The sequence below is a fragment of the Daphnia magna genome, linkage group LG10 (genome assembly GCF_020631705.1).
Source record: "Daphnia magna isolate NIES linkage group LG10, ASM2063170v1.1, whole genome shotgun sequence".
NCBI lineage: Eukaryota > Metazoa > Arthropoda > Branchiopoda > Diplostraca > Daphniidae > Daphnia > Daphnia magna.
In genome coordinates, this window is record NC_059191.1 from 5898290 (window position 1) to 5913311 (window position 15022).

The 15022-nt window shown below is 40.6% G+C and overlaps 3 protein-coding genes and 2 long non-coding RNA genes across 5 annotated transcripts; 3 read left to right on the forward strand and 2 right to left on the reverse strand.

Annotated features, from left to right (window-relative positions):
• The first annotated feature begins 846 nt into the window (after positions 1-846).
• Positions 847-1354, forward strand: LOC116922389. The gene is made up of 2 exons (XR_004393995.2): positions 847-905; positions 971-1354. It is a non-coding gene; the product is annotated as an uncharacterized LOC116922389 (long non-coding RNA).
• Positions 1355-2952: 1598 nt separating this feature from the next.
• Positions 2953-5794, forward strand: LOC123476796 (branched-chain-amino-acid aminotransferase, cytosolic-like). Its single transcript, XM_045179509.1, is given in 9 exon segments — positions 2953-3066; positions 3559-3618; positions 3761-3967; positions 4028-4115; positions 4118-4257; positions 4332-4520; positions 4643-4757; positions 4823-4977; positions 5052-5794. Coding segments are annotated over 9 exon segments (1182 nt in total). The 5' UTR covers positions 2953-3018; the 3' UTR covers positions 5232-5794.
• Positions 5795-6549: 755 nt separating this feature from the next.
• Positions 6550-8270, forward strand: LOC123476859. The gene is made up of 4 exons (XR_006651833.1): positions 6550-6702; positions 6760-7543; positions 7601-7798; positions 7886-8270. It is a non-coding gene; the product is annotated as an uncharacterized LOC123476859 (long non-coding RNA).
• LOC116923585 (syndetin) lies at positions 7297-9067 on the reverse strand. Its single transcript, XM_045179801.1, has 4 exons — positions 8810-9067; positions 7822-7943; positions 7572-7761; positions 7297-7476 (listed from the first exon to the last, which is right to left on the reverse strand). Exons 1-4 carry the CDS (start codon positions 8810-8812, stop codon positions 7363-7365), a joined length of 429 nt encoding a protein of 142 aa, XP_045035736.1. The 5' UTR covers positions 8813-9067; the 3' UTR covers positions 7297-7362.
• Positions 9068-9802: 735 nt separating this feature from the next.
• On the reverse strand, positions 9803-14626 carry LOC123476858. The gene is made up of 4 exons (XM_045179800.1): positions 12946-14626; positions 12640-12885; positions 12365-12570; positions 9803-12304 (listed from the first exon to the last, which is right to left on the reverse strand). Exons 1-4 carry the CDS (start codon positions 14354-14356, stop codon positions 10049-10051), a joined length of 4119 nt encoding a protein of 1372 aa, XP_045035735.1. The 5' UTR covers positions 14357-14626; the 3' UTR covers positions 9803-10048.
• Between the last annotated feature and the right edge of the window lie 396 nt (positions 14627-15022).

A 15022-nucleotide genomic window follows, 5' to 3' on the forward strand; every position in this document is an offset into this window, starting at 1 on the left:
TATTTGAAGATAATCAAACTTTGCGGCTCTGATTACTTTCAAATATGTGGCGTGGCCGTGGTGCGTAAATTTGGTGCAAATAGCTTGGAAAAAGAGGGGGCGAACAAAAATTGAAAATCGAGTACGGGTAGGTTGTCGACTCGTTATGTGGATGTAACGATTTTTTTTTTTTCATATTTTCTCGTATTTTTTCATATTCTTTCATATTTTTCGTATTTTCTCATATTCTTCATATTTTTTCTTATTCTTTCATATTTTCCAAATTTACTAAATTTTGTTAAACTTTTTAGATCTTTTTTTACATGTTTTTCATGCTTTCTTACAAAAAAAACTCTATTAACCCTTAAATAATTAAAATATACATTTTCATCAGCAAATGAAGCCCAAAATTTTAACTCACTGTAAAATAAAAGCAAATCAGCACCGGGATTTGAACTTCAGAACCCTAGTTTCTCTACCCCATGTCCTAATTAAATTTAGCTACCACTTTCGATAAAATGTAACAGTGGGATAACAGAAAGTGTTAGTCGTTTCAAAAAAAAAAAAATAAAACAAAAAAAAACAAAAAAAAGAAGAAAAAGAATAATGAATTAAAATTTCAAATATTAAAATTTTGGACTCCTAAACCGTCATTGACGGTTCGTCAATAAAAAATTATTGTGGAGCGCCCTGGTTTACCCAAAAAACCGACCCACCCGACCCGAAAAAATAGAGGCAATTCACATCGCGGTTTCGCGTGTCAATTGTTTCGATGTCCGCCATTTTCTCTGGTTGTTTATGTCATGTTTTGCGTTGTTTGTATTGGCTGAAAGTGTTATTTCCCAATACAAAGTGGATTTTGTGAATCAGTGTTTAATTTTTTTAAATTTTTTTTTGTGTCAGTTAATTGCTACGTATCTTAGTTAGTATGTGTAGCAATTTCTGTTTCCAGATCACATTTCTTGTATTTAAAAAAAAATCTTTTCTGTAGGGCTGTCAGAAAATAAACGTAAGTATGCAGCAAAACTATTAATAGTAGGTTGTGATTGCAAATATACAATTCACGAAGAGTATTGGTGCAATGGACTTAGCATCGCAGGAAAAATGCCACTGTTAACCAATCTTGATTTGGTAAATTACCTGCTATGTTCCAAGTCTCCATACACGCATGAAGATTTAAAGGCTTACAAGGGCCTTGAGACCTACAAGAGATTCACGATGGGGGAATTGGATCATTTTGTGCAATCAGTCTTTTAAACAAAAATTTGTTGATGAAAGCGAAGGTTATTACTCTTCATTTGTTTATTTGTAACATTACTATAACATATAACTTTTTGTTGTCATAACGTATGAATAAATTATACTTCATAATTTGTATTACCTCTTGAACATTTAAAATTACTCTTCTTGACTCTCTATCCATGGCTGACTTAGCGTTAACATACACTTTGTCAAGATTCAGGGATGGGGCCCAGTCTGGGTGTGTTTCTCCAGTGTACTAAAAAGGTTTTCCTGTGTGATTTCAAAAGGAAGAATTAGATAGACACATTCACTATTAATAAATTTGTCGAGACTTACCTAGAACAAAATGTGCATTACAAACTCTAATGTTATTTGTTTTTGCAACCCGGGGCACAACAATATTGAAAACCCATGACAGCCCTACAGAAAAGATTTTTTTTTAAATACAAGAAATGTGATCTGGAAACAGAAATTGCTACACATACTAACCAAGATACGTAGCAATTAACTGACACAAAAAAAAATTTTTAAAAATTAAACACTGATTCACAAAATCCACTTTGTATTGGGAAATAACACTTTCAGCCAATACAAACAACGCAAAACATGACATAAACAACCAGAGAAAATGGCGGACATCGAAACAATTGACACGCGAAACCGCGATGTGAATTGCCTCTATAGTCTAATCGTATTCGAACTGTAACTGTATTAGAAATAGAGTTGCAGCGTGAAACGATGGAAGCCATAAGCTTTGATCGTATTACAGTTGTAAGGCATATGTCCCTATAAAAATTTTGTCAAAAAACTAAATTTTTCTGCGTAAATCTTGTTTTACGGTAGGGTTCTTCTATTTTAACTTTTTCCGTTAGGATCATAAAATAATTAACTAACTTAGTTCCTGGAGCCCGTATGAGAATTTCAACATATTCGTATTTTTTGCTTAAAAATATTGGGGTGTACGAATATTTTTTTCGAATTTACAACCCCCGTCGAGTACACTTTTTACTTGTACGTTCATTTATTATGGATAGTTTTGCTACGCGATGGTGGAAACATTTTCTTTTCATCCCTTAGTAAATCGAGTCGTTGTTTTTTTAAGGATTTTGAAATCGCTGACAAACTAGGCTATACTAGAATTTTTCATTAGCTTTGGGCGCTCGCCTTTAAACGGTAACAAGGGTACCAGCTGTTTGCCATGCAACCGTAATGAAAGTTGATATCGATCGAATATAACATATTTTGTAAAAGCATAATATAAAAAACTTTTTCTACCAGATTTAAAGCCTATGGTACCCGCTCGCTTTTCTACGTTAAAGAAAAAAAAGTCTCGGCCATATAAAATATTTTACCTGTTTTTTGTATGTGGATATAAAAAATAGGAAAGTTTTTGAAGAATTATTGCTTCTCTGAATGTGAAAAATAAAAACTCGTTCAAAAGTTTTTGTTGTTGAAAGGTAAATATAATTGAGAAGGAACAATCATTTTCTCGTTATCTTTGGCCACTACATTCCGCTGGCCAGTCGGCGCCCCTAGCGCACTATCGTACAGGCCGTTGAACTCGACTTTCCGGTACCCTATGGCCTATTATATACTCAGGTTATGCGATGTGTGGAGAAAGAGTTGGCGACACATCAAATGCACCCCATAGGGTCACCCATGGGTTATTTAACACAAAGGCCTTGATGCTTAATGCATCAAGATGAGACCGGTTCTCATACTGGGCATGCGCAGGATGGTTTCCGCTTCCCTATTTCCCAATTGACGATCACGACAGTCTCTCTTGTTCTATGCGCTATGGCGGTCCGTGGATTAATCCTGTCTGTTCGTCTCCACTCTCAAAAGGTAATATAATATTTCATATCGTTTGTTATGTTTCGTTATCTCAGATATTTAGTCCATCCCTCGCTTACTTATTATATTACAAGATATTTCTACATTCATCATACACTTCTATTTGAAGAAGAAAGCATTTGTCGGAGTCGAGAGTATGGTGGCTAAGTTTTATTCCACTTCATTACAATGTGTTTCAATTAAATGGTGGTTCCGTAAAAAAAAATTTAATTTTGTTTCTCATGGTTGCACGCGAATCTTATTGATTCTCGTGCAAGCAAAATGGTCTCGCAGTGTAAGCTATTCATACTACGACTTCGAGAGAACTATTTAAGGCCTAGTGAACTAGACTATTATTTCTGATTGGTGGCGTAGTCGTGAGAATCGGCAACACAGAATCAAGGAGTCGACTCCTTCACGACTCGTAGTTGTTTGTTTGAATCGTTAGCTCTCTTTTGTTATTTTCAAGAATGTTTTCCTCTTTTATTCCTCGACCAAGTATAGTTTTTTTTCGGCCAGAATCTACGCCATGTACGTGGCGCAGCAACTCACCAACCTTTCCAGGTAAGAGTGGTGTTTCTTTTCAACCATTAGTATGATTAATTAGAAGAAATGCAATAATACATTTTTATCAGTGTGATCCATTAAGTGAGGTAGTGTATGCTTCCAATAGCCTGATAAATTTAAATTAAACCACTGTTTTCAGTTTTCTGACTTGGAAGAAAAGATCTGCACACTTGACCAGCTCCGTCCTAAGCCTGACAATTCAGCTCTAGTCTTTGGAAAGTACTTCACTGACCACATGCTTGAAGTATCATGGGATTCTAAAAGAGGTTGGGCTAAACCAGTTATTTCACCTATGCATAACCTTCAACTTCATCCTGGAGCCAAAGTACTGCATTATGCAATTGAGGTGACTGATTTTTTATTTGATATTTTTGTAAGAAGTGTGTTAAAATAAATATTGCTTTAGTTGTTTGAAGGAATGAAGGCCTATCGTGGAGAAGATGGTTGCTTACGTTTATTCCGTCCAGACAAAAATATGGCTCGCATGCTGTCCACAGCAAAAGATCATCACTTCCTACATTTGATGCTGAAGAGATGATCAAGTGTGTTAAACGATTAATTCAAATTGACAAGGAATGGGTTCCCTACTCAACTACCTCTAGCCTTTATATAAGACCTACATTTATTGCAACAGATGTAAGCAAACTTTGCCACTCAGATGAAAAGCCAATATTCAAATGCTACCTTTAGATTATGAAATTTTCTTATAGCCATCCTTGGGAGTAGCGAGTCCGAATGAAGCCTTACTTTATGTACTTCTGTGTCCTGTGGGACCCTACTTTACCTCAGGCTTCAAGCCCATTTCACTGATGGCAGACCCCCAATACGTACGATCTTGGCCGGGAGGTTGTGGTGCCATGAAGATGGGTGCGAATTATGCTCCAACCATCTACATCCAAGTAAGCTAGCCGCGTTAATACGGACAATGCCTAAGGAACACAGTTAAATTGTACCTATCAACTTATATATTAAGAGTCACGCCAGGATGGCTGCATTTTCTTAATTCGAATTTTGATTTCAGAAACAATCTGAATTGCTGGGGCATCAGCAAGTTCTCTGGCTGTATGGGGCAGACCATCAGTTGACCGAGGTGGGAACAATGAACATATTTTTATTCATGTTGAATGAAAATGGAGGTACCGTTGATTTAAATGCTACAGTTTCAAGTAATAAGTCTACTTATTCCAATCGAATTTTAAAGAACGTGAACTTGTTACACCACCTCTTGACGGACTAATCTTGCCCGGAGTTACGCGTCTTAGTTTGCTTGAACTAGCTCGTGAGTGGAAGGAATTCCGAGTAGTTGAACGAACTATTACAATGGCTGAAGTAATACAGGCGCACGAAGAAAAAAGAGTACGTTGAGTTGTATTCATTAACCAATTAAGTAGTAACAACCAATTGTTTGTTTAAACTAATTTTTTGTTTAGCTTCTGGAAATTTTTGGAGCTGGAACAGCATGTGTTGTCTGTCCGGTATCAAGTATTTCATATCAAGGTCGGGAGTATAACATACCACGATCTGAGCCTTCCCTCAGCCAGCGATTCTTGAAAACAATGAGTGATATCCACTACGGGCGAGTGCAACATCCTTGGGCCGTAGATATCTAGAAATACTTCTGCAATATCTCAATTTTGAATTCGATTGTGGGATGTTATAAAGGCTACCAATATTATCTTTTCGAGTTGGCCATTGAGTACGTTAAATTAGAGCTTTTTTTAGAAGATCTATATTTGACACTTATGTTGACGTTGCCCAAGGTTATATCCGTGTTCAAAAGTCGCCTGACCTAGTGAAATTGCAATCCAGTACAATGTTTCCTAAACATTTATTGCCTTTGATGTATATCTGCCACATGCGGTGACTCTTAATGAACGTAGACGAAGTTTTGATTTATATCGTTTTGTGTGCATCATTTTCATTCACTGACATAAACGGACGTCAGGCTGTCTCGTCTAATGTTGGATTTGTAATCGTTGGAAGTACTGTAGTGTGTATTCGTATTCTGGCCAACTCTAGTCAGACGTCATTTGACGATTTGTAAATCTTTCCCAAAGAAAAACGCAGGCGCTCGTACATCTCTAGAAGAAGATGCTGAAGTACGCGATTGTTAAACTTGAACTATGTCCTGGTGAGAATCTTTTATCCGTGAAATAAACGTGAGTTAGGTGTACATCTTGATTATTTATGAAGAAAAGCTAATAGCACTGGAGCAAATTTTGTTTGAAAAAGTACGTGAATGTTGGGCATTCCGACGATTCCCATCTGGGTAGGTACAGTATCAACACGAAACTCCATCCGAGAATGGACTATGCAACTTGGGGTGCGTTTTATCGTCAACTTGTAGTTGAGCTGCTCAACTTTTTGGTTGACCATAAATGCTTTTTCGGTTGGTCGAGTTGAACTTTTTAGTTGAACCACGATATAATAGGAAAGGTACACTCTCGGCTATCCCCAAGACCGGCGGGTGTTCAGTAAATGGTCCCAAGATTCCCCGCCAGGTTCGCTAGTATAGGAGGCCCCTCGCCTCTCGGGGGTATAGTAAAAATTGGGGTTTTTCGTTCGTTATCTATAAAATTACCAATCAATGTGTCCAGAAATTGATTTCGTTTGAGCTTAATTTAATTCCCTATCCTTAAATACCTAATTCATCTAGATTAGGCAATTATTTATATGTTAAATTTGTGATTGAAATTCGCAATTTTTTGAAATTTGCGCCTTTCGCAACATTGCCTCTTTCATTATATTAAACACGTTTGTCTTCTCTCTAGTGCAGAATTCATTAGAAATAGAATTCGTCAATATTTATTAAATATATCCATTTTTAACAAAGGTGTAAAAGTTGCTGCACTATGTTGCTAAGCTTAATGAAGTACAGTGTGACTGTCCTTACGTCATAGAGAATGAATATAGGGCTGTTCGACATCTTTTTTAAGTTTTGTTGAAATCGTGAAACGCAGCAACTCATGTATTTTTTCGTCTGCTACGAGTGACTTGTGTAGTTCTGCGAAATATTTATTTTTTAAAAAAACAGTGATAGAAAAGGGGGTTAAGACCTCTTTTGAACTCAGATACTTCAATGTAAGTAACAATACTGTTTTTAATGTCGGCTTCATTACTAATTATGAAACTTATTAGATCAACAATGAGGAAGAGGATGATGATGATGACAAGGAATAAGTTCGTCTCCCCGTTGTTTCGTTTTTGCTGTAAAGTAATAAACGATGACCATTATATTTGTACAATTGTTACTGCATTAAACTTGACACCATTCCTTGACGCATACTTTCAGGGTTATTTTTACATTAAAAAATTGTCAGTATTAAGATTATTTGTATGGAACTTTAGTAGGCTGTGTACGAAGGGAATTTTAATTTTGCATTAAGAAGATTCCAGGTTATGAAGGAACTTGGTCTAAGCATTTGCTAGTAAGATGTCGGATCCATTCATGTGGTTGCATGTTTCGATTTGACCAATAATTCGTATCATACATGAAGGCTGGGAAGACAGTGAAAGTGAAGTAAATGCATTCTGCGTAAAGCAATCGACCTTCAATACAACTGTTTTCAAATTGCAAGTAAAATATAATTAAGTGAAACTAAGCTAATTTTCTAGATCTCGAGTAATATTTTGTAAATATTTATCTAAACTCAAAATTGAAAGCCAGACAACAAGTAATGGAATGTCATGTATATTTCTCAATTTACAAAAATTTCATCACTTGAATCATAACAAAGATCTTTATCGACGATTCAAATCTAAATCTTCCATGAAGGAAGTTAAGTTCAGCCGAATCTTTTTACTGCCTTGACTTACGTATTGAAGAAGATTCATCATCTGCCTAGGAGTATATTCCTTCAACAAAGGCATAAACAAAATTATTAGCTGCTGACGACGCGAATTTCTTAAATTAATGACAACGGTATTAATACTAAATTTGATTGAGTTACCGTTTGTTCTTGAATCCATTTTTCGAAAGAATTTTCAGGTAAATAATATGCCTTTATGTATGTTTCGACAATATGTGGGTCAGGAAGAGGTCTTAGACGTGTCAAGCTTTCCACTTTGACTTGAAAATGCCTGAAGTCTAACTGCATTAGTGCACGACCTTCGTTCGTGCATTTTCTTACAGCGGAAAATCTAAAGAATTTCAAATCAGATACGGTCTTACATAAAGGTGCGTAAAATAAGGCTGAATACCCGTCAAGTAGAGTATGGTAACAGGCACGAAGAATTTGATCCCATAAAATGTTGTAAATTTCAGGAGGCAGAATCTGAGGGTAACAGACACAAAGGACACTCGAGTCGTAGTCACTGAGAACCTGCAAAAGAAATAAGAATTACATCATAGATGGAATATGATTTTGATAGCTTTTTGTTTCAACAAGATATATGAAGATATCTGAGGGAGCAATTTTTGGAACAATTGGACAACAGTCTAAACCATGTTTCCACAGAGAATTAGGAATACAATATGGACAATCACTGTTAAACATTTGTAACTTTTCCAAATAACGTGTTTTGGCCTCAATACTAAGTCCACTGGCATAATTAGACAGTGACATAGTTAAACACTAACACTATAACGAACTAATATATAAAGAAAACACATCAGAACTTCAAAACAACCCCCTTTTCTATCACTGTTTTTTAAAAAAATTTATATTTCGCAGAACTACACAAGTCACTCGTAGCAGACGAAAAAATACATGAGTTGCTGCGTTTCACGATTTCAACAAATCTTAAAAAAGATGTCGAACAGCCCTATTGGACTTCCAGTACACAAGAGCTAGAAACAATATTACCGTCAGTTGAATTTGGAGATGTTTGGAACTATCTAGTCTACAGAAAACAGTTTTATACAGCTAACGATATGAATAATTATAAGAGCTGCAAGTCTTATGAGATAATTTTTGGAGATGGGCTGTTTTTTTAGTTCAAGGCATTCAAACTTACAAATAATACTCATTTTCTATGACGTAAGGACAGTCACACTGTACTTCATTAAGCTTAGCAACATATCTTTCTTTAGCATCGTTTGGCAAAGTTGAAGAATAATCAGATAAGTCAAATAATTCAATAACTGAATCATGTAAAAGATCTTCTGCATCCTCAGAAGACATTTACATTCCTAATTATACCAAGAAATTTAAGTTTTATAAGAAAATTACACATTTTTTAAAGTTACCATTTGCTGTTGACTGTTTGTTATTGTTTCAAATGTTGATAGCCCTTCACTGTAACGACGATTTCAAGTACTAGTTGTAGCGAATTCTTGAAAATTTGGCACTTGAAATGTTGGCAATATCCTGACGTACAACGTGCCACAATAATTTTGCTCCTGGTAGCAAAATTAATGGGAGAAATCAGTCCTCAAAGTCGTTAGCCTATGTTAAATCCACCTAAACAAGGCTAAGTAAGACTACAAATGGTGGCTTGCAGGATTGCCGGAGTACATGAATACTGCTTTTCGCAACGTGAAAATGGTCTATTGACAATTGGAATACACTAAAATGATTAAAAATATTTGGAATTGTGTTGCAGTAGCAGACGTAAAATATCAACGCAAAACGTAATAAAACAAATAACAAATTTATAAATATTTCTTGAATCGTCTTCGTTGTTTCGTCTCTAATCTCTCATTTCGAGAATTGTAATAAATTTATTTCATAATACTTTCACACTTATTATTTTAACTCATATATCCATGTAAAGTATTACTACGTATCAGTGTATCGTATTTGGGTATTAAAATAAAAATATTTAAAAATAAAATACTTAAAATACGTATTTTATTCGGTATTTGTATTTGGGCTGTTTCTTATTTGAAGTTTTTGTATTTGTATTGGTCGTTTACGCTGAAAGTGAATAAAATACAAATACAAATACAAAATACTTTTTTTTCAAAGATTTGAAGTTTGTAAATTGGCAACAGTGTATGAATCGAAAGTAACTTCATTTTGACAGCGTTATTGCACCTGCAAAACGTTTTGCAATAGCTTTTTCTAGTTTCAAAACTTTCAATTGCATTTTTCGTCGTCTGTTTGTCTCGTGTGTGTTTTCATTAAAGCACAAGTTTCTTTAACGTATATCTCTAGTTCTCTACAAATCGGATTGTTTCTTATTACTGTGCGTTCTGAAGAACTTGTATAACACCCACTGTTGTAACGTCTAGTGTGTGTGTAAGACTGTCTATTGGAAGCTCTGCATAGCGGGGATATACACCACTCTGAGTGGAGTGGCATCTAGCGGTCAGCACTAGACACTCTAACATCTCCCCCCTCGCATAATGACTACAAACAGATCACATCATTAAAACAACATTCACCCATAGACAGGACAATTGATTAATGACAGGGACAGGACAGAAACGAACAGTTAACATAAGAGACTGACAGCAACAGACAATACACAGATCAGAACTCTATCAGAAACGGCGCAAATAAGGGCGGCCAGAACGAGTAGCACTAGGGCTATGAATTACGCCGGCTGGCAGCGCGACGCCAGATGAAGGCAGCGGGGCCGGCATCGCTCGACGGGGTGGATCCAGAGACAAGCGGGACCCTGGTGTAGTAGGCACACTAGAGGGTGGAGCCACCCCGGCAGGAGGAAGTGAAGGCTGATGAACGGACGGACGTGCAGTGACTGGACCCAACCGATTGCGCACCGCTGGCGCTGGAGGAATAGGCAGTGGCAACGACAAAACCGGAAGCAGACCGCCAGCAAAAGCGGGGCGATGGATGGGCACTGCCTGTCGAGTTCCACGTGCCACAGAGTTGGGGTTAGTAGCCACTCCACCAAATCCGGCCGACTGCGCGTTGTCAATATTAATGTCACGACGCGTGCGACGAAAAACCCTGCCATCTCTCAAGCGGACAACATAGGAGTCAGGTTCGGGGCAAACAGTCTCAATCCAGCCTGGCAGCCATAAGCCCGAGATGAAAACGCGAACATGTTGGCCGACGATCAGCGCCGACCCACGAACATCAGGACGTCCTCCGCCATAGAAACAAGCGGACGCCTGACGGCGCTGAAGCTGTTCACGAACAAAGGGGGCTGGCACAAACTGAGGCACTAGACGGTTGTGGAGATACGGCAGCTTTCCGCGGAGATGACGACCCTGTAGCAGCACCGACGGAGACGGAAGATCAGATGAAATAGGCGTCGACCGAATGGCCGCCAAAGACTCCCAAAGGGAAGGCCCGCCTTCAAACATTTTAACGAGAGTCATTTTCACCGTTTGAATATGGCGCTCCACCAGGCCATTCGATTGAGCATAGGTTGGGCTGGACGTGACGGAGCGAACGTTGCGGCTGTCACAGAATGCCCTAAACTCAGCACAGTCGAATTGCGAACCATTATCCGATTTGATGATTTCAGGAGTCCCAAAGTCGCTAAAAATGCGCTCTACTTCCGCGATGACCGACGAGGACGATAAGGTGCGCAACGGCACACATGTTGGCCACTTGCTGTAAGCGTCGACGACGAGAAGATAGTTTACTCCATCGTGAAGAAAAATGTCCGCCGACACCCACTGAAAGGGATGAACTGGCAACGGCACCGGACGAACAGGTGTAGCTGGATTGCGATGACGATGAGCCTGGCAGGTGGGGCAGCTGGCCACCACATTCCGAATTTGGTCCTCGCACCCAGGCCAATATACTGCCGACCTGGCGCGGAGGACGCACTTAACCTCACCAAAATGGCCGTCATGAATTCCGGCCAAGACCTCTTGGCGAAGAGAAGCCGGAACCACCAGACGACTGCCGTTGAGCAAAAGACCATCCACCTCAGCTAGGTGATGACGAACTGACCAGAATGGCTTCGCGGCCACTGGACACTGGGCTTTGTGTTCTGGCCATCCACGAATGACGATTTCCTTGATGAGGAGAAGAGTCGGGTCCGCCGCTGTTGCCGCCGCGAACTTAACACGAGTGGAATCTTCAGGTATGACCAGATTAAGAACAGCATGTACTTGTTCCTCGCAGTCTTGAGTGACATCATCACAAAAAAGGAGGGGCGACGGGGCTCGGCTGAGTGTGTCAGCGATGAACAGCTCCTTGCCTGGCTTGTAGACAAGCTGGAAGTCGAACCGCTGGAGTTGGAGACGCATCCGCTGGATCCGAGGAGAGCAAGACGCGATTGGCTTGTCCAGAAGACCCACCAGTGGCTTGTGGTCAGACTCCACCACAACCATTTGCCCATAAATGTATTGCCGGAAGCGTAGGAGCCCAAACTGGACCGCCAACAGCTCTTTTTCAATCTGGAAATACCGCTTTTGCGTCACAGTGAGGGATGTTGATGAGTATGCGATCGGCTGGCCACCTTGAAGCAGTACCGCACCAATGCCGACAGGAGAGGCATCGACCGACACGACCAGCGGAAGTGAGTGGTCAAACAGGCGCAGTACAGGAAGCGATGTCAAGGCCGTCTTAAGCTGGGCAAGGATCAACCGTTGAGGCTCCTCCCAAACCCATGCAGCATCCGCTTTAAGCAGGTCTCGTAGTGGCCTTGTCAGACCAGCAAGGTTTTGGCAAAACTTGTCCAGGTACGTCACCATGCCCAGGAGGCGGATTAGATCTGCTGGACAGGTAGGATCAGGCATATCAACTATGGCAGTGATCTTGTTGGGATCCGGCTTTAGGGTTCCTTGGCCGATGACGTGACCCAGCCACGGAAGCTCCTGGAGAAAGAATCGACACTTTTTCAATTGAAGTTTTAAATTGTGCCGCCTGCAACGTACAAACACTTGACGGAGGTTGGTGAGAAGCTCTTCCTTTGTTTCACCCGTCACGAGAAAGTCGTCAAAGTAGATAAGCACGCCAGGCAGATCACCGAAGAGGTCGTTCATCGTTTGCAGATAAATCTCGGGAGCTGACTTCAATCCGAATGGCAGTCGAAGGAAACGATATCGTCCTTTTGGTGTCGCCATAGTACACAGGTAGGATGCTGCGTCAGACAACGGAATTTGGTAAAAACCGGAAGCAGCATCAAGGCTACAAAAATAACGAGCCTTACTCAACTTGCTGAAGAGTTGCTCGACTGTGGGCACAGCAAAGTGCTGACGTTGTATGGCCTTGTTGAGCTCGGATGGGTCAAGACAGATTCGGACATCTCCATTTGGCTTTCCCACCACCATCATCCGACTGACCCAGTCGGTTGGCTCGTGCACTGGTACGATGATTCCGTCACCAACCATTTCTTCCAGTTTCTTGAAAACTTTGTCCTCTAGCCGAAACGGAAGACGGCTGGCAGCACAGACAACTGGATCAACATAATTAGCACCTGACTGTAACCGAATGTCATGTTCAACAGGCAGTTTACCTAAACCCCTGAAGACGTCCATGAATTCCACCACCACCGGGGGAAGCGTAGTGTCGGCTGTCGACTGTAGAGAGTCAATCCGACCAATCAGGTTGAGCGTTTGACAAGACGGGAGACCAAAAAGGGGCGGCTGGCCTGGCTCATCAACGATGACAAAATCCACAACGAAGACAGCGCCTTTGTGGACGACTTTTGCAGTGTGCACTCCCAGCACATTTAGTAGGCCATCCTTTGAGCGATAGCTGCGCACTACAGGTCCAGGCCGGAGATGTCGGCGGTTGGTAGGTAGACGCTCGAATGACTCGTACGGAAGAATGTTACAAGTTGCACCAGAATCCAGTTTGAACTTTACTAGAACGCCATCTACCGATAACTGCTGATACCACTCGGATCCACCGCTAGACGACGTTATCTCATGTGAGACATAATAATCTTCACCAACTGAACGTGGGAGAGTCATCGCTGTACCGCCATTTTGAATATTGCCAATCCACTGCGATCCATCTTCTACTTCTTCTACTGTATGAACTGAAGCCGCGGGATTAGTCGCTTGACGTGGTGGCATCTGGCGGGGGTTTGAAAAATTACCGCAGCAACTAGAAACGTGGCCAACTACCCCGCACGTATGACACGTGACATGGGTGACACGACACTGATTTTTCTTATGAGAGCGACCACAACTGTTGCACCTGATGTATTGATGGCCGTCTATCGGATTGTTCACCTGGGCTGCGCGTTGACTTGTTGTTGGCTGCTTACCGACAGGTGCTCTGAATGATGAATTTGACGACTCCGGCTTTTTGTCGAACTTTCGGCTACCATACCGACTCTGCATGGCGTGAGCAGTTTCTGTCGTCGAAGCTGTGTTGATTTGGCTGAGCTGGGCTTTAGACGACTCACATGCACGCACAATTTCACACGCCGTGTTCAGTAACAAATCTTTTTCAAACAGTAGCTTCTCACGGACCAAAGGATCAGCAACACCTAGCACTATTTGGTCTCGTAAGACCGAATCAACACCAGTTCCATAGCCACATGTTTTTACCAGACCGCGGAGATCAATTAGCCACGCGTCTAAAGTTTCCCCAGGAAGTTGATGACGGCGCAAGAATTTGAAACGTTCGAACACTTCACTACGCCGGGGCTCAAAATGTGCTGTAAACTTGTCTAAAACTGGTTCAATTTTTCTGGCATCGGCAGCATCGGTGAATACAAAAGAATCATAAATTTTGAGGCCCTCACTGCCAAGAAGAGTGATTAGCACACCCACCATTTGCTCTTCATCCACGTTAAGGCCGCTATTCGTGGCCACCAAGTACCATGAAAACTGTTTACGCCAAATTCCCCACTGGGCAGCCAAATCACTGGCCCCAAAAGAAAAGGGTTCCGGAGCTCTCAATGAAGACGACATTTTAAAAAAATAGTGCAAGACAAAAGGATGCACGAGATAGAGACGGATGCAGTTCCAAAACACTTAGGATGCCGTCGATAAAGAAGGATGCAGTTCAATACTCACAGGCCACGCGGTTGTGATTCAATACCGTCGAGCTGTGAGAGCACACTTCTGACACCATGTTGTAACGTCTAGTGTGTGTGTAAGACTGTCTATTGGAAGCTCTGCATAGCGGGGATATACACCACTCTGAGTGGAGTGGCATCTAGCGGTCAGCACTAGACACTCTAACACCCACGGTAAGTGTTTAAGTTATTGAACATTCTTAAAATACGTAATGGCATAAACTAATAACTTGGCATATCCTCTGATTCAGTGACAAGAATGTCGGCAAGACAGAACCTTGGACAGACAGTTAAAAATAAAGAAGTAAGAGGCAAATAAGAATGGAGCAGTTGGACATCCTACGTTGCGCATTCTCTGCAAATGCGAAAAACAAATTTGTGTCCAATCTGTGGTACGCTGTCTACAGCTTCTTATGGGAAAACCAACCAGTTCACTTTAAAAATATTGTTTTCTTCTCTATAACTATGTTTTACCTCACTGTTGTACCTAACAGTGGATTCGCTATTCATTATCGTTATATATCATTTTCGAACAATACAATCGAATTGTTGTAAAACA